Source organism: Colossoma macropomum, unplaced genomic scaffold (assembly GCF_904425465.1).
Source record: "Colossoma macropomum unplaced genomic scaffold, Colossoma_macropomum, whole genome shotgun sequence".
NCBI classification, from domain to species: Eukaryota; Metazoa; Chordata; class Actinopteri; order Characiformes; family Serrasalmidae; genus Colossoma; species Colossoma macropomum.
In genome coordinates this window covers 10,539,061-10,559,846 of record NW_023494802.1, presented here as the reverse complement: position 1 = coordinate 10,559,846, position 20,786 = coordinate 10,539,061, and the positions used below count along the sequence as shown (strand labels likewise).

At 39.1% G+C, this 20,786-nt stretch overlaps 1 protein-coding gene across 3 annotated transcripts; it reads right to left on the bottom strand.

The window, feature by feature from the left end:
- Positions 1-693: 693 nt before the first annotated feature.
- plekhm2 (pleckstrin homology domain containing, family M (with RUN domain) member 2) lies at positions 694-20,562 on the bottom strand. Of its 3 annotated transcripts, none has more exons than XM_036591424.1 (20): positions 19,898-20,562; positions 18,725-18,831; positions 18,496-18,605; positions 18,063-18,162; positions 17,305-17,392; positions 16,759-16,933; positions 16,241-16,300; positions 14,204-14,474; positions 13,008-13,829; positions 12,807-12,876; positions 11,993-12,083; positions 11,802-11,866; positions 11,574-11,662; positions 11,173-11,305; positions 7,424-7,614; positions 6,647-6,712; positions 5,272-5,431; positions 4,737-4,916; positions 4,380-4,496; positions 694-3,253 (listed from the first exon to the last, which is right to left on the bottom strand). In XM_036591424.1, the coding sequence occupies exons 1-20, from the start codon at positions 19,955-19,957 to the stop codon at positions 3,116-3,118; spliced, it is 3,093 nt and encodes a 1,030-aa protein (XP_036447317.1). In that variant the 5' UTR covers positions 19,958-20,562; the 3' UTR covers positions 694-3,115. The 3 variants fall into 3 exon arrangements, with proteins under 3 accessions (XP_036447317.1, XP_036447318.1, XP_036447320.1); XM_036591425.1 differs by having other exon boundaries at positions 14,204-14,471; XM_036591427.1 differs by lacking the exon at positions 16,241-16,300.
- Between the last annotated feature and the right edge of the window lie 224 nt (positions 20,563-20,786).

The following is a 20,786-nucleotide window of genomic DNA, read 5'->3' as shown; positions in this document are numbered from 1 at the left end:
TGCCAACTAATTTTCTGCTCCACCGTAAACACTGCTGCAGTTAAGATTCTGCTGCCCAAATGCGGCAGAATGTACCTGCTGGACCGTCTGAGGTGGAGCGGAAAATTTGATCAAGAAGCTGACTTCAGCCTCATCAGGAACTGTTCGAGCGAATCGCCATTAGCTGAGTGCTGACAAACTACTAAAATTCTATAGGGACCCTACCAGAAATTAGGATTATCGTTGAGGTAGGTTTTTGATATTTATGGCACAAATTGAAGGCCTGGCTCTAATGGTCATGGCTTGCCACTGTGTGTCATATATATATATATATATATATATATATATATATATATATATATATATATATATATATATATATATATATATATAATATTTTTGTTACTTTTAATACATAACTCAAAGTAATAAAAAAATATATAGTCCTGCTGTGTCTGAAAACACTGCAAATTCTACATCACTGAATCAAATACTGTCCATCAATGAGTCTATGGATATATTTGAGATTTGTTTATTTATTATTTACGAAAAGAAGGTATGAACATTAAAAGATAAATCAGCACATGCAGTGTTTAGGGAAAGTAAGTGTTAGACTGAATTACTTCTTTTTTGACATCGTCATCAGATATAAATAAAAAAGCAACTAAATACAAAACAAAGAATATGTACATATACATTAAAATACATGTAAAATGCTTCTGTACGATTTTAATGTGCCAAATGTAATCCATCATTGCCCAGCAATGTCCAAATACACAAGTCCATCACGGTTAATTTGAACAAACTTCAACACCATTTCCATCATAGTCATAACAGGCTAGCAAACATTTTCCAAAATGTACTCAAGTAAACTTTCTTTTAAACCACTGAACATTTGACCACTGGAGGAATTTCTAGTGTGCACTCCGCCTAACAGTAAGCTAGAATCACAGAATGGTTGTGCATTTCATCTAAAAAAAGGAAATGCCTGACAATGTAACTGCAACAAAAACGCGTGGAAAATGTTCATTATTTTCATTCGTAACCCAAGAAGCTAAACACTGTTCTTATGGCATGAATAGGTGAAGAATAAGAGCGAAAACACTGTCCGCAAATATAGATAAACTAATATTTGAGGACAATGTTGAGACAGTATACCATAATGTACTCAAGTGCAAAATCAAGAATCAAACTGGTTCAATGGGGCCCAGCATAGGCTATTAATTGCGCATAGATGAAACAGAAGGCCTATGTATGTAAAAGTCAAACTAAAACAACAACCCTAAAAAAACAAGAATAATATCTGTCAGTCTCAAAATCAGACCAGATTAGTCAATACAGGAGCAGAGGCTCAAATAGGTAATTCCATAGATATTTCAAAATGTCTGCATAATTCAATACCTAAGATATAAACAAAGTCATTTAGAGTGTTTTGTGTGAAAAGGTTCATTGTAGAGAAACTTACTGACCCAGATTTCTTTACAGTGGTATTGATATGAACCAGGGATCACAATGTTTATAGCACCATTTTACCTACATGTGTCCTGTGTTTTTATATGTAATGTACCTTACCATGAATGTGTTTGAAAGAAAAAAAAAAAAATGTAGCCAAAACATATCATAGAACAATGTCTCAGACAACAGGCAGCATGTTCGTAAGCATTTCATGCTGTGATTTTTTGTGATTAAGCTTTGCGAGGCAGTAAACTCTCCAGATGTCTGGTTCCTATCACCACCACTGTGAACAATTCTGACTCTATAAGTCTGTAAGAACATTCCACATCAAACCACTCAATTTGTTTACATCTTAATGTCTCAGTGACTTAATTATGCAAACATTTTGAAAAACTGGTGGAATTTCCCTGATAGAACATAAACAAGATAAAATTGTAAATAAAACTGATGTGCTCCTCTTTACAACAAAGAGAAGATGTGCCTGCAAGTGTACAGCCAAAAGACAAGGTAAACGAACAAAATAAAAGTATGCAATACTGTGCACAGAAATATTCACATTATAGGTCTGCTGTCAGTGCCAATACACTGTGGATGGGCTGGGTGTATAATTACATACCACTAACATCTGTTTAAGGTACATAAAGGTTTTTTTAGGATGCCTCACTATCTGGTAGTGAATAAGGACTTAAAAACACTCCAAATTTTGTTTTAAGAATGCACCTGCATAACATGACCAATTGGTTTAAAACAACAGAAAAAATGAATGTAAAAAATTATCAGAACAGTTTCAGACAGCCAGACAACCTAAATATCTAAACAGCCTAATTATAATGCTCTTAGCCACTATCCCATAGCAATCACATTCATCCCATTAATAAAATCAGTACAGCTTAATAAAAAAAAAAAGTGCAATCTTGCATTATGGCGCAAGCAAACGTTAGTTTATAAACTGCTCCCTCTCTTTGTTCTCTTCATCTCCACACAGGCTGAATTTGGCAAGCTGGCTTGACTCGTACATTCAGTATCAATAACCGTAACCTTCCTCTAGCAGCCAGAAAATAATTTTAAACAACTGGACCGAACGTTGCTGTAACAGTCAAGACAGTAAACTTTCTTCACTCAAGTCCATCAGCAACAAGTACCTCTGTATACATAATATGGATTTTAGTGAGGTATTCATCAATAGAAAGACTTTTACAAGCAGGAACATAATATGAACAGTATAGGCATTCAATTACTGTGTATTTACACTGTACACATTCTGTACATTTGTGATGCAGGTTTTGGGTTTCTCTTTGTTGAGCCAATAACTGTGTGCACAGTGTTGACAGCGCATTGAGGGGTTTTCTGTATTTCATTTGTTTGTCCTCTCCATTTCTGAAAGTGTAAGGTTTAGTATTCTGCAAGTCCTTTCATTAAATATTTGTGCAAGGCAAAGCAGGTGTAAACAAAATGATACCGCAGGATCAGCACAATATTACTGAAGTTTTTCCCATGCTCCCAACATTTTCTCTTCGATTTTGATCCTTGTCATGGATTTGTCAATGTCAGCTCACTGGTGAACAAGGTTTGTTCCTGTCAAACACGAAGCCTGCTGTTCATACCTATGTTAATAGTGGGAGTATTAGTGAAGGCCCTGTTGTGTCCTATATTGTGTTCCTTTAGAGTGAGTGATGGGCTCTCAGCACCAGGGCTCTCTCTGGGATCTGCCTCGGTGCAGACTGTCACTTCTCTGCCAGGCACTCCTCATTAGCTCCAGCGCCTCCTTGCACCTCTTCTGGACTGACATGTCTGACACAGTCTTACGAGGTAGACACACCTTAAAGGAAGAAAGGGAGAAGACACAATTAAGGGATTGAGGTTATTAGTTCAGACAAAAGCCTGTTAGCCTGCTTACACTGGAAATGCAGTGCTAAATCTAGGCCATTTTTTTTTTAAAGGACTTGACAGTTACTTGACAAGAACCAGTTTTCTGAAACGCTTAATGCCTCTAAACACAGAAAGCTATTATGAGAAATGGTTACCAATATTTTGCTTGATGCTTGGGAGCTTGTTTTACGATAGTTCTAAGAGAAGGTTTTGGCCTAAAACATACTGTAAAATATATTCTGTATGGAAAAGTACATGCAGGCAAATTAGTACCCAAAGAAAACTTTTTTCAGATTTACTGCTATTGTACCATTACCACCATAACATATATAAAAGAATGTGGATCTAGGTTAACTATCTAGGTGTGGATCATGTTGGATAGTAATTAAAATGGCTATATTTGTAGACATTGCACTGGTTCAGATAATACTTAAAATGGCTAAATTTGTGTTATAGACGTTCTGACCCTTGGTTCCTTTAAGCAGCACTGTAAAGAAATCTTAGTAAGTATGTCTACGATGCACCATCTCCGGTCAAACCACGCTGAATGTTTACATCTGAACGACTGAACTACACAGACATTTAAAAAAAAATAGAAAAAGACAACTCATCTTTAAAGTTTTAAAAAATGCTAGAAGTTTAAAAAAAAGCTAGACTGCACTCATTTGTTAGGATTTCAAACGGTTTGGTGTGCTTACGCCAATCTTTTACAGGAATACAGGCTAAACTAGTAAACTTGTCCAAAAACACTGTCATAGTTAATAGCAAGAACATGTAAAATGCATCTAAACCTTATCTTCAGAGAACATCCTATAGGACAAAAAACCACACATGAAGAGAAAGGATAGTAAATATAGTAAAAATAAAACATATCTGCCAATTTTATCAGTTATGTGAATTGGTGCTAAATTTTCACATCAGTCCTAATTGCTTAATGTAATAAAAATAAGGTGATCGTCTTTCTCTGTCAAATTAAGGCTATTCAAGATTAACCGCTATAAAGCCAAAAAAAACAAAACAAAACAAACACAGCATTAGTTCATGAAGTACCATCATACCTTTCCTGACATTCATACCTGGAAAACAGATGTCCACAGAATGTCAAGTTCTTCCAGGAGCCGATCCCTCTCCCCACAACCACTAAAATACAGGACCCAAGGAGGCAGGAAATGAGCCCGGTCGGCTGCAAACTCCTACAGATGGATGGTAGAAAGGAAGCAATTCGAGGAGAGTAATTCAAGCTTGAATTTATGAATCTATAGTTAACTGGGGTTAATAATTAACACATATAAATATGAACAAAATACAACATAAGGCCACCAGTAACAGGTTGGTTTATCAGGATTCACTGCTATAGTGACCTTTTATTTCATAACTTTAGCACTTTAAAAGGCCTTGACAAGCAAATGGTCTAAAAGGATGTTTGCTCTTACGATGACACAATACTCTTTATCCTCCTCGAGGCAAACCGCTGTGACGTCACTGATGTCAGCACCACCAAGTGAACGGAAAAAACTGGTCTGGCAATCCTGATGACATGTCAACAGCTTCTTGTCTGTAAGAACAAGGCAGCATGGGATACAAGGCGTGGGTGCTACTCCCTGTGGAATCACCTGAGGGATAAAAAGATAAAAAACAAAACAAAACACAAGCATTAGAAAAGTATCTATATATTGTAAATAAACAAATCTATACCTGATCCAACTCTGCTGAGCTTAGAATACAAATGCCTTTTGTTCAAATGCAAATAGCGTAGGAGGACAGACTACAGCTTATGTCTAGTTAGGACACATAACCACACATAACCAGCCTTGTGTGGAATATTGATATTGCCAATGCTGTAAAATAAACAGTGTTATTCCTACTTTGAATAATAGTGGGGTTTTGTGCTATGCAGCAGTAATGCTTCTAGAAAAACAGCAGCACAGGCCAGAGAGCAGTGCTGTGCAGTGCCAAGGTCGGACTCACCCCTTTGGACACAGCCTGACAGATGAGCTGCATCCAGTCTGCCATGTCCAGCTCATTCTCAGCACTCAGCTCCAGAGGAGGACGTGCTGTTAGAATCACCTGAAACGCGTGTGGCCTTTCTGTGCTGTTTGAGCGCCTGCAGCCTCCACAGTGCTCACCCCTACAGTTCGCATTCACAAAGAAAAAATATATCCATATACATGCATTTAACATAATAATTAGCATAGTATGCTATATTTTAAGGTTTCTCTGATATTCTTATATGAAACAATGCCTTTGTTTTGACTTTACATGTCATATACTTCCATATTTAGGCTTACACATTAGATGGAATGACTGCTTTAAATTGGGTATCATTGTAAGCCGTTTTAAACGTCACTAAAGGGGTGTGTGAATTAAACATTTCAAATTAAGTGTGCTGAACTAGCTTAATCAAACTGCATTCTATACATAATTGACACCTAAAGTGAATGCAGGGCATAATTCAAGCACTCGTAGGAGTAGCATGTAAGGAGGGACCCATCAATTAAACCATGAACTTTGCTCTGAAATATCTTGTTTCATTAAAATGAACTAATGTCTGTAACATGAAGAAAAAAAAAACACTATTTTCTGAGAATATTAATGGTCTAATGCTCTAAACTCATGAAAATATTAACATAAGACTTTGAATAAGAATTATTCCAGTAAGCAAAGCGTCATTTAACTGAACATTTTGAAGTCTATGAATATAAGCCATATAAGATTATACTGACCAAACCAGCACTAAATCTGACCCTATAATACAGGACATGTAGGTGAGTGTACAAGTGATCATTTTCACAGCTTTACACAAGTGTTCACCAGTATAAATACTAGAGATGTCAAGCAATTAAAATTATTAATTGCAATTAAATACACTGTATCATGTAGTTTTGTAGAAAGATTTTTTTCCATGCATGATGCTCTGCATTTTGTTATAGCTATATGGCTGAACAGAATAAGCTTAATTATAATGTATTTATTACTTCTCCTAATTCAATAACATTATTTTTCTTTATGTTTAATGCAGGGTTCACATAAACCTGAACATGCAGTTTGCATAGAGAGAACAGTTTTATCACCAACATCCAGTGACAGCACAGTCTATTATTATTATTATTATCATTATGTATTTTATTCTAGTTCATTTCATTATGCCCTTTATAAGCTCTGAGCTCTCAGATCATGACTGCTAATTTGATAGGTTTACACAATGTGGGTCACTCAGATATTAAAGGCTGTTCACTAGGATAGGGTTTGGTTTGTATTAACACTTGAATTCAATTCATAAAAGACACCAAACTGTAATCTGGTGAAAAAAGAAAAAGCTATTGTCTCAGGATTGAGTGCTTACCCCATGGTAATTGACATCAACGGAGTAACATCAGTCCTCTCAGCATACTGGTAGAGGATGCCATTACTGAAGAGTCCGATATACGAGTCACATACAAAGAAAAAAAACACATAAAAATGTAAACTTTATACATAAATACATGATATATCTAAAATGCACAAATATATGACCAAATACTCTGGTATACTGTGATCTTATGTTCAGCAGGCACCAAGTCATATTCATCAATTCTTTTAGCATCTTTTACTGATCCTTTTTTTGCTACTTGAATATCTGTACATTTAGACAAGCAATATCCAAATATACCAACAAAAAATACTTCATATTGCATTGAATTATATGTCCAAACACTGAATGTTTAACATTGCACGATACAAGGGCTGTGTGAATTGCACAGTGTTGAAATAAAGCTAAGTAATCTTGGTGACTGTGCCATGAGGTCATTTGCAAGTCATAGTGTTTACTGTGCGCAGTACATGACCGCTTGTTTGCTCTAGCTCTACTTAGATATTGCCATTTTGCTCAAAATGAGATACTACTGTTTGTGTTCCCACATTCTCTGTGATTCTACAGTTTAAAACAAAAAAAATGATAAGATGCTACACAATTTGTTTATTTTTTTTTCTAAATTACAAACCACCTCTGCCTTCTTGGAATACAAGATTAGGTAACCAGATACTAAGATGAGTTTAAATGTCAGTATATTCTAAAAAGTGCACCAGAACACAGTCTAGGCAACTTATATTGAACATCGGCGACTTGGTGTTTCTCCTGTACCTAAGCACAAGATAACAGCTCTTCCACAGCTCCTTCCCCAGATAAGAAGTCCCTGCACGGTATAGAAGAGCACCCTCCTTGGTGCTACGTGATATTCCTGAGCCTGATGGGGAGGTTGCAGAGCCCAAAGACACATCCATGGGGTCCTCCCAGTGAACCAGGGAATACAGACGGATACTGACCTCCGACACCTGCACACATTCAGACAGCATATCTCCAGTGCAGGAACGAGGAGACCTGAACACTAGACACTATCTACAGACAGGCAGGTTCTCATGATAATACTAGAGACAGGCGACATTTCCTTAACTTGGCTCCTAGTACATCTGTACTGAATGTTCTTTTTGGCTTTGTTTAGGTGTGTTGGGAACTGGGAAAGAGCAAAAATATGGACTGTCTGGTGGGCCCCAAGGGTAGCGCTGGAGCCACGAGTCCAACAAACACTAGAAGTCAATAGTTACCCAAATCATTTTTGTAAATACACAGCCAACACTCCTAACAACCCGCTCAAACTGCATCTAGTTCTTCATTAAGGTCGCACACACTTGTCGTTGTGGTCTAGAACACAGTATGGCTTACAGTAAACTATCAAAATAAACAAACCATCATCAATGCATCTGAAGTCATTGCAGACAACAGGTGTTGTGCAAATCGCTTTTGCATGCATGCATATCACACAAGCATATGGATGCTATTGAGGAGATGAAGTTTATCTCTCATAATCAAATCTGAGTTATGTTTACATAGAATATTTTGCTTAAGAATACATGTCTTACACCAAGGAATAACAGTTCTTTGGCTTTTAGGTCTCTGTGAGGCCTGTGAAATTGTTCCTTGAGAAAGACGCTGTGACGCGAGATATAGACTTTATGCCTATCTCCAATCTATCTGTCCAGAAATGACAGCAGCCAATGGTACACGAGCTGGAACTGGGTATTATTCATTATATAACTGGACGAAAAGTGATCATTTAGGAACCTTCAAGACCTTTGGGCCCTGTCTGAAAGTGACTCTTGTTGACGTCATGATGATGCATGTGAGGGACACTATCTTTGATGACTGAGTATCACTAATGGCACTGTGTTCAGTTATATTTCTGAAACAGTCCAAGTCTGCATAAAAATAGTTTTGTTTAATTATGAACCAGCAACTATATATGTAGACTGTCTATTTTACACATAATTTACATAAAACTACACCGATCAGGCATAACATTATGACCACGCTCATTGTCCATTTTATCAGCTCCACTTACTATATAGGTGCACTTTGTGACACAGAGCAGGTACTATTTGGGTGGTGGATCATTCTCAGCACTACAGTTAGTGTGTGTTGTGCTGGTACGAGTGGATCAGACACAGCAGTGCTGCTGGGGTTTTTAAACACTGTGTCCACTCACTGTCCACTCTATTAGACACTCCTACCTTGTCAGTCCATCTTGTAGATGTAGTCAGAAACGATAGCTCATCTGCTGCTGCACAGTTTGTGTTGGTCATCCTCTAGTCCTTCATCAGTGGTCACAGGACGCTGAACACAGGACGCTGCTGGCTGAATATTTTTGGTTGGTGGACTATTCTCAGTCCAGCAGTGACACTGAGGTGTTTAAAAACTCCAGCAGCACTGCTGTGTCTGATCCACTCAGACCAGCACAACACACACTAACACATCACCACCACGTCAGTGTTACTGCAGTGCTGAGAATGATCCACCACCCAAATAGTACCTGCTCTGTGAGGGTCCATGGGGGTCCTGACCACTGAAGAACAGGGTAAAAGGGGGCTAACAAAGTATGCAGAGAAACAGATGGACTACAGTCTGTAATTGTAGAACTACAATGTGCACCTATATAGTAAGTGGATCTGATAAAATGGACAATGAGCGTAGAAACAAGGAGGTGGTCATAATGTAATGCCTGATCGGTGTATAACTGCTTTGACCAAATTTGTGTTGGGGAAGACATTTGCGGGTGCTCTCCAAGCTTGGTTGCAAAGCCCATTTTCAAAGCCTGGTTTAAAAGGGCAAGCAATTCCAGGATGTGTGTTTCCATGACCAACTGGCCTAAGATAGGTTTAATTTAATTTTAGTAATAAGGACGCAGTGGCCTGGCAATGGGAGGTCGAGGGAAGACATGAGGTTGTCATGAGCATAAGATTTATTTTTTGTTCAGTTTGCTACTTTGGCAGAGCCGTAAACTTATTTTGGTCTGCAGTTTATTCGTTAGCCTGCAGTTTCAATGCGAGGTGGTCTGCTGTTTTGGTGTGAGTGTAAAGCTTGTTTTCTTTTGCCGTTATGGACATGAGTGTAGAGCTCGTTGAGTCACAACGTTTGCATTACTTTGCGAATTCCCTTTCTCCCATCAAATAAGACAACATTAAGGAAAGGGTAATATATTAGGCCTGAGAGACAGCTGAACAGTTGCAGTATAGGTAAAATGATATTTACTTTGTCATGAAAATCTGTTAAAGTTGTACTGGCTTTCATTTATTTCAGGGTAGATTAAGAGCATAACCTGATAACCGAGTCCTGTAGTTTCTGCACTACTGGAGCGTTTCTTGTGTTTATCTGTGTACGTCTAAAAGATAATGTGTTAGTGAGTCTGTTATCTCTGCTGAAGCTGTATGTGTGTGTGAGCACATGAGGAATCTGCTAGCTGGCATGTGTGGCCCAAAAGTTAGGAAACACTGTTTCTAATTATATCAGAAAGGTAAATTTAGCCAACAATTTATCTATAAACTCTTCTCAATGTGACACTAATAAGCTGCAATTATATGTGTCTGTGGAATTTTGAGAATGACACTATGGTAAAATGAAGATGCAGAATGTGTTGTTTGAGAGGTCTTGGTTTAGTTTATATTATTCCACTCATGGAAACAGACATAGCAACTAAAGTTGCTACCAACTGTTGTAATTGTTTTCTTTTAGTGTTTGTCTGTCATTACTAGAAACATAATGAGCCAGTGTGTCAGCTAACATGTTCGCCACATTTATTATGTATAATGTTTTTTCTCATGTGTTGTTTAGCTCATTATTATAGATTGCAAAAGTTAAGTTACTGCTGTGAGGAGCTCCTGGTCTAGAGAACTGAACTTTGATCCCGCCTATGAGGACAAGATGCTGAAGATCTTTGAGAGACAGCTGATTGACGGGCACCATGAAAACTGCCTTTTGTGAATCATGACCAACATGATGGAGAGCGGGGAGAGTCTCACATGGGGACTTTTGTGCAATAGGCCTGAGCATGTCCACTACTGAGATGACGTATGCAGAATTTTCTAACTGAAGACATATGTTTATAAAGAGAAACAGAAAATGTTAGATGTGCATGCAGGCAAAGAGGAGCTGGATTCTGCAGGGGAGGTGGAAATCGACACGACACCTATCATCTAAAATGGCTTCTCCTGTTTGGCTACTCAGTGACGTTTTGTTTTCATTTTTATACTTCACGTTAAATCATACTGTATCATATACCACATCTGTGCAACATCAATGCAAACCTGAATGCAGTTTTGAGCGGGTTAGAGTTTTGGGAATGTATTACGTAAATTATTGGGGTCTAGTGTTATTCTAGTGTTTGTTAGCAACGTTAGCTATGTAGTTCCAGCACTAAAGAAGAAAAATTTGGACACCAAATGTGTGGAAGTGGAAAATTTGTATAAACTTGATTTCTAGCTGTACCAGTCCATTTCATACAAATCTTACACAAGAAAACTCAATGATGTTTTGTAGTATATTAGCAGATCAACTCATACCTCACAGTGGGACTCCTGACACACAAATTTAGTGAGGGCCAACTTCTCCATAGTAGCATCAGTCAGGACAGCGGGGTAAGGCGGCTCCCTACTACCATTTATCATGGCTGACTTCAGCACACTGAGAAACCAGCTACAGCACAGAGAGGAGGGCAAGTGACTTAGCAAAACACTGTTTTAAGAACATGCAGCATCATTTTTGCATTTTCCAATTTAAACAAACAATAACAGTGAATTATCTGGCTTCCTATCAAACAAAAACATATATATTCTTTATTACAAGCTTTATTTCAGCTGGGACATTTCCATCACCATACCTTCCTTGATACTGGTCTGAGCTTCAACAATAAGGCATTGAAATCCAAGCAGAAATGAAAGTATAAAGAACAACGCAGACTCACATAGTGAGTGAGCAATCTGCAGTATCCAGCAGGAACTGTCTTCTTCTGTTGGTGCACACCAGAGTGACCGTCTGCTGGTCCAAACCCACCTAAAGCACAAACCACAATCTGCTACATCTACACTGCACTATATATTGCCTACATATAAATATAATATCATGGATAAAGTGACAAACTGAGCTCATTCAGCTTTGAATAAATAAAATGCACAGACAGATATTCACTCACAGATATGTAATCCAGCTCACTGTAGGACACAGCTTCCTCTACAGTATATGGCTTTTCTGCTGCCCCTAAAAAACAGCAGCACACAAATCAGGTGAAAGTGTATGTTAAAAATCTGCTTGAACAACAAATTAATAAAGCCATAGTAATGATTTATTTGATTTTATTGCATCAGGCCATGACAGCAAACTCACCTTTGCGCAACAGATAAATGTAACAGTCTGTCAGCAGCAGATAGAGCGGCTGCAGATCCCCCTCCATGTGGCCGGTACTCATCCTCACCATCTGGTACGCAGAATAGAAAATAAACCAATATGCAAACTTCTGCTTACAAAATGCTGTTAATGACTTTAAAGTGTCCATTTCAAGGAAAACCAAATTTTTTAAATAAATGAGTGTCACTACCCAGTCCACAGGGTCCATTTTTAAAAACTAGGCTGCAAAAACAGCCTTGTTTCTTTTTTTTTTCTTAATGTTGCTGTGATGTTGAAAGAACCAATTTACTTACATATATCCACATATTCAGCAGTTTAGCCCCACCCATTCATATTGTGGACCGCAAAAGAAAAAGCAAAATACAAGAAAGATGTAGGGTATTGGCCTTTTAAAACCACAGTTTGGCCCAAAATCTAATTTGTCCCGTACCCCAAACGTAAATAGGTCAGCTAAGACAAGTTCTATGTCTGAAGGACACCAGCTACAACAATGAAAGTTTATACCCCACTACTGGCACTGCATAAACTGTATGCCTAAATCATTGTAAATTTTCTTCAATCTGTATGGGTTGAGTAATGTCAAACAGACTAAGGTGGTTTCTGACACTGAATGATCAACTATACCAATCTATAAAAATGTAAAAATATACATTGCAGAGCTGAAAACAGGGCAAATTTTGACCAGATACCAAACATGTCTTGGATGGTCAACTATATTTGGAGCATGGTTAAATTTCTTCTCACTGAACTATAGCTTTAAATCATGAGATTGTTGTATGAATTTAAGGTGCACCTTAAAGAGTTGCTCTTCATTCTCCCTGAAGACATGGATCATGAGAAGCAGTAGGTGATTGTTATCTACCCTGAAAAAAATAGAAGAGAAAAATGTAAACTTATTTCTGCAGTTACCTTTCTCTGAATAGATTAATCAATACAGTCCATTCAAGGCCAGTTCTCACTGACTGTAAAAGATAACCAGTGTCCTGAATCTGACCTGAACTCTGCAGGATGAGAACTCTCTGTTGGACTGCCTCCTTCAACTTCCTGCTCTTCTTCAGCTTTACTTTGAGTAGAACCATTTTGCTGCATCATGTCCACACCAGCTTCTTTCTCCTTCTCCTCTAAGAGGAGGGAGGAGGCAACCTGCTCTGCTGCTTCTCCTTCTCTTTCATCTTCATGGCCACCAAGTACAGCCTGCGACTGGCCATGCCTTGCAGAGTCATTGTGCCCACCACTCTGGGCAGCAGGTTCTGGACTGTTGGGGGTAAAGCAGTAGAAGTCTGCAGGAGGTGCAGCGGCCTGGAGGAAGTTGGGGCTTGGGGCCAAAGGCTGGCAGTTTGGGTCTGGAGGCTCGCCTCCTGTGTCCTCTCGAAAGGGCTGATGCTGAAGAGGAGCTGCGGCAGGGTTAGCTACAGTGGAACCATCCTGCACATCCTCTTCATCCTCCTCCTGTTTCTCCCAGCTGTTTCCATCCAGAGCCCCATTCAACCTGTCCATTACATCCCGGAGCGGCTGGCCCACGCTGTCCATGGAGGTGTCTGTCATCTCAGGCAGCCGCAACAGAGCCTCAGCCTCCTCATCCTCCCCATGCTCTGTGCGTGTTTGTGCTGAGTTTTGTGCTGAGCCATCCAGTCCATCCAGTGGGCTCCAGCTGCCTCCGGAGGGAGCATCCTCTGCACTGCCCCTCTCACACACAATCTGAAGGGATTCCTCAGTTTCTGCTGGCTCAGGAGAAGCCATGTTGAGGCCACTGCTAGCCGAGTCTGTTGATCCCTTCCCCCGTCGTTTCTTACTCGGCTTCCTCCGTCTGGCCATCCTACAGGAAAGATGGCATAAAGTGTGTCACAGCAAATGGAAATTTTATTAACACCCAGACCATTTAGTCCTTATTGGAAACTAAGCTGCAAAAACACCCTGTTTTGAACTCCTTGTTTTTGTGATGTCAAGATATGTTCATCTATTTATCCACCTGTGTAGCCCTGCCAATTAACACTAAGCTATGTTTTAGCCCAGACTGCTTTTTGCACCAGGCAATATCTGAAAGACATTTCCACAAAACAGTTATGTGTCATAATGTCTTTTATGATGTGAAGCTTCCAAAAAATAAATAAATAAATAAAAAAATTTGGACCAAATGCGGACAGCACTTTGTAACGCAGTTCTCTGAACTGAACAGAGAGTAGCACCCACCTGATGACCTCCAGCTCTGTGCTGGTACTTTCAGTATCATCTCCAGTGGTGCCATCATGGCGGCTGGCTGTGTGTACTGGAGTCACGTCAGCTGAAGTGTTTGTGTCTGAGTCCTCGTTAAAGGGGTTGTGTCGAAACGTTGGGCTGCGAGACAGAGATGTGCTCCTGACTGGTGCTGCTGCAGCCCTGATCACTACAGAGTCACTGACCACTGTCTGTGGGTCAGATGCTGAGGAGCGAGGCCCACTGACTGGGTCAGTTAGGTCTCCTTCTGTCAGTAAAAGAAAGGAAAAATTATGTTTTAAGGATTCTCTAAAACAGGGAGAAAATGCAGGTTAAGCACAGCTCCAGCAGTAATAGGGCTTGCAGGTGCATTGGTAGACACTGTTGCCAAGTCAGGACATAACTCCACAGACAGACAAACAGATGGACAGACAGACAGACAGCACCATTTAAATAAGTAATGCAAAAAGCCTGGTTTCAACCACACTGTAACAGCTTCCCATCACTTTCTTGTTTACCACACTGCAAAGAAAAACATTGCAAAATGTAAAAAAGAATTACTCTAAAAATAAAAATTCCTTTTTAGGACTGCACTGCCTTTAATTCTGCTCAGTGTGCTTTGAATGTCAATTGATCATAATAGGCAACATCAAAAAAAAAACTTAAGTTACAGTACTGTGCAAACATCAAAGACCATCTTTCATTTATTTAATTTCATTTCCGGTAAAAAGTTATTATTTTCCAGCCATGCGAAAAAAAAGATAAAATTATATAATCAACAGATAATTACACAGAAGCTTAATCTATTTGGGAGACTCACGTTCAGCTTTTCAAAGAAATCTGGCAGAAACACTTTTCCAAACATTTTTTGGACAATCCGTGGTTCTAAGAACATCAGCAGCAGATCTGCAAATTTTCTGCCTTTTTGTCTATTTCATTTTCTCAGTAACAGCTTTTTGACAGCTACACATCCTTTTAGACCCATAGTTTTGAGTTGTCCTCTCACACTGGAAGAATGGACAGAAACAGAATTTTTTCTGATCTGAAGCAAGAGTGGGGCTTGATTTTCTCCTCTCTCAAAGATGAAAGCTTTAAATACTGGTTTTCTGATTTAGACAGTTTTGATGGTCTACTAGGTCTTGCACGGTCATTAGGAGTTCCATTTCCACTACATCTTTTAAGAAGTTTTTGAACTCCAGTTTTGGAAACTAACTAACCTTCCCCTTCCTTATGCAAGCGGGCCATCTTATATCTAACATCCTCAGAAATACTTCTTGAAAAAAATGGATAACTTAATGACCTTTATGACTGAAAATTAAATCGGCGAAAAGTGGTCTCTAACATTTGCACAGTGTTGTGCATTGACTAATAAATTTGAGGTTTTCAGGTAAACAAGAAGTTGGTTTAACCCAGGCCACAGACATGCATATCCGCCACACACGCACAGCCGCTAAGAGGGAGGAAAAGCAGGCACCAGACAGAGTGAGTTTTAGCTGAAAAGGCTTTGCAGAATGGTTTAGTTCAACACCCTGCATAAACACTTCTAATGTCTTGACTCCTTTATGGCATATAGCTTATGATTTGATAACCAACTACTGTATATGCACATTATTTCTGCTTGAAACAAAAACCTTGAATATGGTACTCATTCAAACATCCCATTTATGCAGCACCTCATCATGAATTTACGCAGTATATCAACTACTGTTGTAATCACTGCTTTCTGTAGCAGAAAGGGTTGTTTTTTTTAATATACAGGCAGTTTATCATTTGGCAGTACTGCATATACTGTGCAACCCTTTAGCCTTGTGTGTAAACTCAACATTCAAAAATACCCAAACCAAAGTACGTAACTATGAAATACATAATGTATATTTAATCCCTTTTAAAAGGACAATAAAGAAGCGACATCCTCATGCTTCTTTAGTTGAACCCATGGTAAAATGGACATGCGTAATGCTGTGAGTAATGCTGGGTGGGGGAACAGAGCTGAGTGGGGTTAGGTTGGGGTGGGGGATAATAACCATGTCCCACCTTCCCAGTCTGCACTTGGCATTGACTGCAACACAGGGAAGATGTCACCAAAATCATAATCTAAAAAAGGAGGGACAAGACTCAACATTAGACAGGAAGGAATGACCAGATGGAGAGGAAAAAAAGAGAGAAAGCAAAAGAGATGTGATGAATTCTGAATATGAAATAAGGCATATGAACTACACATCATGAAACTATAAACAGACTGATAACAGATGAAATAGAGGATTTAAAATGGTGGGCTGTGGACAACGTAATTAAAATAAACTCTAAAATGTGGAGTAATCTACATTACGTGACACAATTGATTCATCCTTCTAACAGCCTCAGAGCGCAACAATAAACAATTAAATGTTTTACTTGAATTTTTGACACCTGTCAACATATAAACTTGTTTAAGACGAAATACAGTACTTGTGGGAACAATAAACACAGTAGAAGTGAAAGTAGAAGAGAAAGAACACAAAAGACAGAGGTTAAGGAAAAGGGAAACAAGACAGTCAAGTGGGAAACCTTACCTTCACTTGAAGGGGCAATGGCACTGTCATCCCATTCAAGATTAGTGGAGGTGAGGGATGTGAATGAGTGTAATGATAGACTATCAGAACTGGGCAATCTCTCCTCAAAATCCAAGAGATTCTGTGGTTTGTAGTACTCTGGCATGTAAGGCGCCACATCCAGGTATGGAACATCCTAGCAGCAGTTAAAATACAAGGATGATGAGTTTCTCTGTATCACAGGTTTTCAATTCTGGATATTGGTTTCAATTTCTAGTCATTGATTCTGTAATCATTAGCAGTTCATCTATGTCACTGAATAGTTTCTCAACTCCAGTCCCACTACTCTGCACAACTTGAAATTTACTCTGATCTAGCTAATGAGGGAGTCACCAGGTAGCCAATCAGTTACCAGCCAATCAAATCCAGGATGGAGAATTAGACTGAAGGTCCAGAGTTGAACATCTCTGCTTTCTATTGTGTTTCTTACTGAAATGACGAACAATGTAAAGTGGATTTAAAACTTTTTTGAATGGCTAGTCTAATTAAATGAGTGAAAAGCCATACCAGTTCAAGGTCAAAACGGATGAATTCCAGCCCAGAAACGAGTGTAAGGAACAGTGTGAGGTGGTCATGACTGCAAACCAAGGCATTTCTGAAAAATAAGGGACAAACATCACAATGTAATAGAGAGTTGTATGCAAAAGTTTGAACACCTCTGGTCAAATTACAGGTTACATTTTTTTTTGTTTTTCTATGTGATAAATTACTTCGACACATTCTCCACTAAAATTTGGCATTTTTCTGCATATTGTAGTGCACAATTTCTTTTTGTATGTTGAATGTAACATACAAAAATGCATCGCTACTGTCGGAAGAAAACCTTGAATCTCCATTTTTGTTGTTTTTCAGTTTTTGACATAATTTGAAAATGCCTGCTGTCCTTTACATTGTGTGTAAATTTCAAGATGAATGGATGAAAAGCAACAGCGCAAAATGACTTGGAAAAAAAGTCTGGTTCCATTGACTTACAAAAAAAGTAAAGTAGTTTTTCCTTCTCCTGTAAAGTTATCATTTTGGAGATAAGACGTTTTCTTCTGACAACAGTGGCATACTAAATGTTCCACTATGTTACATTCAGCAAATACACACTAATTGCGCACTAAAATGTGCAAAAGTATTTATTCTCACAAAAAAAAAAAAATCAACAAAACAAGTAATTTGACCGGCAGCACCAAAATGTTTGCGTACGACTGTGTTGCTTATCAGCCAAAATGCTTGTGACATGTAGATAAATCACACTAAAGCAATATAATCTCACTCACTTGAAATAATATTTGTGAAGGAGTGCTTGATTCTCCTGGAAAAGACGAAGGTAGCTTTCCAAAGAGCTTTCACTGAGTGCCAGGTACAGCCATGCTCGACCTGCAGAGAAAATAGCAATATTCATACCTAATACACAGATGCGTAGCTCTGACCTCTTTCCACCCACTCAATCTATTTCATTTTTAAAGATAAGCAACAAAATAGCTGTCGATAACATATCTTAACATCCTTAACCCTTAACATTTTAAGCATGGCAGTGTCAGGTCACTAATCACAGCAAGTCCCTAAATATATGTTAACAGTTAAGCAACACCCATGCATTTAAAAGTTAATGTTCCATCTCCAAAAATAAGCCAGGATTTGGGTTTGGGATACATGATAATATATGGCAAGCTCTGCCTGTAAGTATGAATATAATCATTTTTGTCTCACTTCGGCCAAGGTTGGTGGCTATGTGCCGGAGTTCATCTATCTGCCGGACAGCCTCGCGTCGTGTAAAGTGTAAAACTAGGACCCAGTAACCTGAAGAGATGTCCTGCAGCCTTTAACACCACAGGAAAAGGAGCAATAAGTAAAAAGTTCATACATATTTACATAATTGTTATTGATTACATTTTTGCCGCTTAGCAAACACATAACAATCCACAGCAAACAGTCCTACCCATATAGCAGAGCATGGTCCAGGTGTTCACACAAACGTTGGAGAACGCGGTCATGATTCCTAATGGCTGGTGTCTCGTCTTCACAAGCAGCAAAGTAACTCTGCAACTATACGTTAAAAAAAGTCACAACTCTGTTGTATTAATGCATTTCATAATGCAAGAAATAACAATATTCTGCATCAATGTTATTTGATTTCCCTTCATGCATGCCTTACATCTTAAACACCCTAATTTCCAAACTGGAAAAAACACAAGTTATTCAAAATTAAAAATCAGCCTAGAGACTGTAAGACTAAACCCATCTTACACAGATTTTAAATTTGAGGAGCCCCTGCAGAATAAATATTAAAGTTCCCATATCTGAAAGCACAAAATGCAGTTTTACTAATTCCAAGCACCTGATGACCGTGTGACCTACAATACTGTAGTACTGGCATGATAGAGAGGAAGGCAGAGGCAGGCACTGGTCACAGATTTCAATAGAAGAGAATGAACCTGTCGTCATCAACTAAACCTTTCAAACGCAGACAAAGGTACAGTTGTAAATAGAAAGACCCCAGAGAAAAGTAAAATATTTTGACCATCACTAACTCGACAAACTGGGCGGAAAAGTTAAACTGCTTTCTCGAGCCATTACATTAGCTGGCACTGATGTAAACAGTCGTGGACAGCACATTTATCAGATTTCATGGCAACTATGCCACAGTCACTATAGGCTGTCTTTGTCACCAATGTGCTGTCACACCAATGTTAATCCTTAAACTGGCCTAAAAACGCATTTAATTTGCGACAACCTGTGCTATTATAGTTTAGTCCAAGACTACAGGCTTAAACCATATCCAGGAACCCTTGCTGAACCCGGCTCCCAGTGTCCTCTATCTAAACCACATGAGCAAGAAATGACACACTGACACAAACAAAACTGAGTTACACAACAGTGACAGAGCTCAAACCAGCTCCCCGTTTAACTAAGCAAGCAACACAACGGCTCCGGAGTGCCATTCTCATTGTTTTTCTCAAGATGCGAGGGCGATTCTCGAGTCTCCGTCTTGCCCAAGAGGGCAGGCCCACATATTTACAGTCTCCTTAACCCTAACGTCTACCTATGAACAGTTAGATCAGCTTCAATACGTTACTCTTCACTCTCGCTAACTTCTCTAGAAGCTTCTTACCTTCTTTACTGAGAGAGAGATGTTTTCGAGGATCCTGTCTTTGACTTTGAGTTGATCCATGGCTGGCTGTGCCTGCTCGCCTGAAGGATGTCAGCTGATGTGTGGTTGAGGGAGCTAAAGCTAAGCTAGCATTCAGCACTTTACGCCGGTGGTGTGAGGAGTCCACAAGGGCTGGTACCCCACAGCACTCTCAACAGCCACTTTAAGTGTTGCCAGTTGACCAAACGGCTTACATACATTTACTCGGAATCGTTTTTACTTTCAAGCATAGCTGGCTAAATTATACTTTTTTTTCCAAAAAACAACAGAACTTCTTAAGTTTTCTAACTTAGGTTAAACTGGCTTCATTGTTCACTGCCTTCTTAACGTTACGCTAGCCGCCTTGTTTGTTTGTTAGCTAAAGTTACAGCCGGTTAGCTCCTTTTCCTGCACCGTGTTGCAACATAGCTAAAAACAAGATATTATGACATTCACGCTACTTAAAGCTGAGTACCTAAATCAAAAGCTGGTGGGTTAATGAAAACAGACAGTTGTGCGCGTCCTTGTAGTTTTCTTGTAACAGAACCAGTTGCAGTTTTCTTTTGTGCGACAAAAGTTCGTAGCTACAGTTAAGCGAGCTAAACCGCTCCTATCAGTGGGAATGTAGGTTAGCTAGCCTGGCTAGCTACCTAGTAGTATTAGCAGAACTGCACTGCAGCTCTCTGGACGGGGAGGCTGAAGCTACTATGGAAGAGCAAAGATGACAAAACATCACATGCTCCACTGGCGCTGGTCACTAGTTTTAAATATAGCACACTACACAACACCTGCTAAGGGTAGCAGAATTGAATCTCGACAGATAAAACGCACATTAGGCAGCCACGTTTTAGTTGTCATCGATTAAATATGT

What these genes read in the sequence shown, in the direction of transcription:
- plekhm2 (XM_036591424.1), bottom strand. Translation starts at nt 19,957, where the DNA reads ATGGATCAACTCAAAGTCAAAGACAGGATCCTCGAAAACATCTCTCTC. An exon ending in TCTCTCTCTCAGTAAAGAAG is followed by an intron (nt 18,832 to 19,897) that starts GTAAGAAGCTTC and finishes TTTAACGTATAG; the next exon opens with TTGCAGAGTTACTTTGCTGC. An exon ending in TGTGGACATCTGTTTTCCAG is followed by an intron (nt 3,254 to 4,379) that starts GTATGAATGTCA and finishes TCTTCCTTTAAG; the next exon opens with GTGTGTCTACCTCGTAAGAC.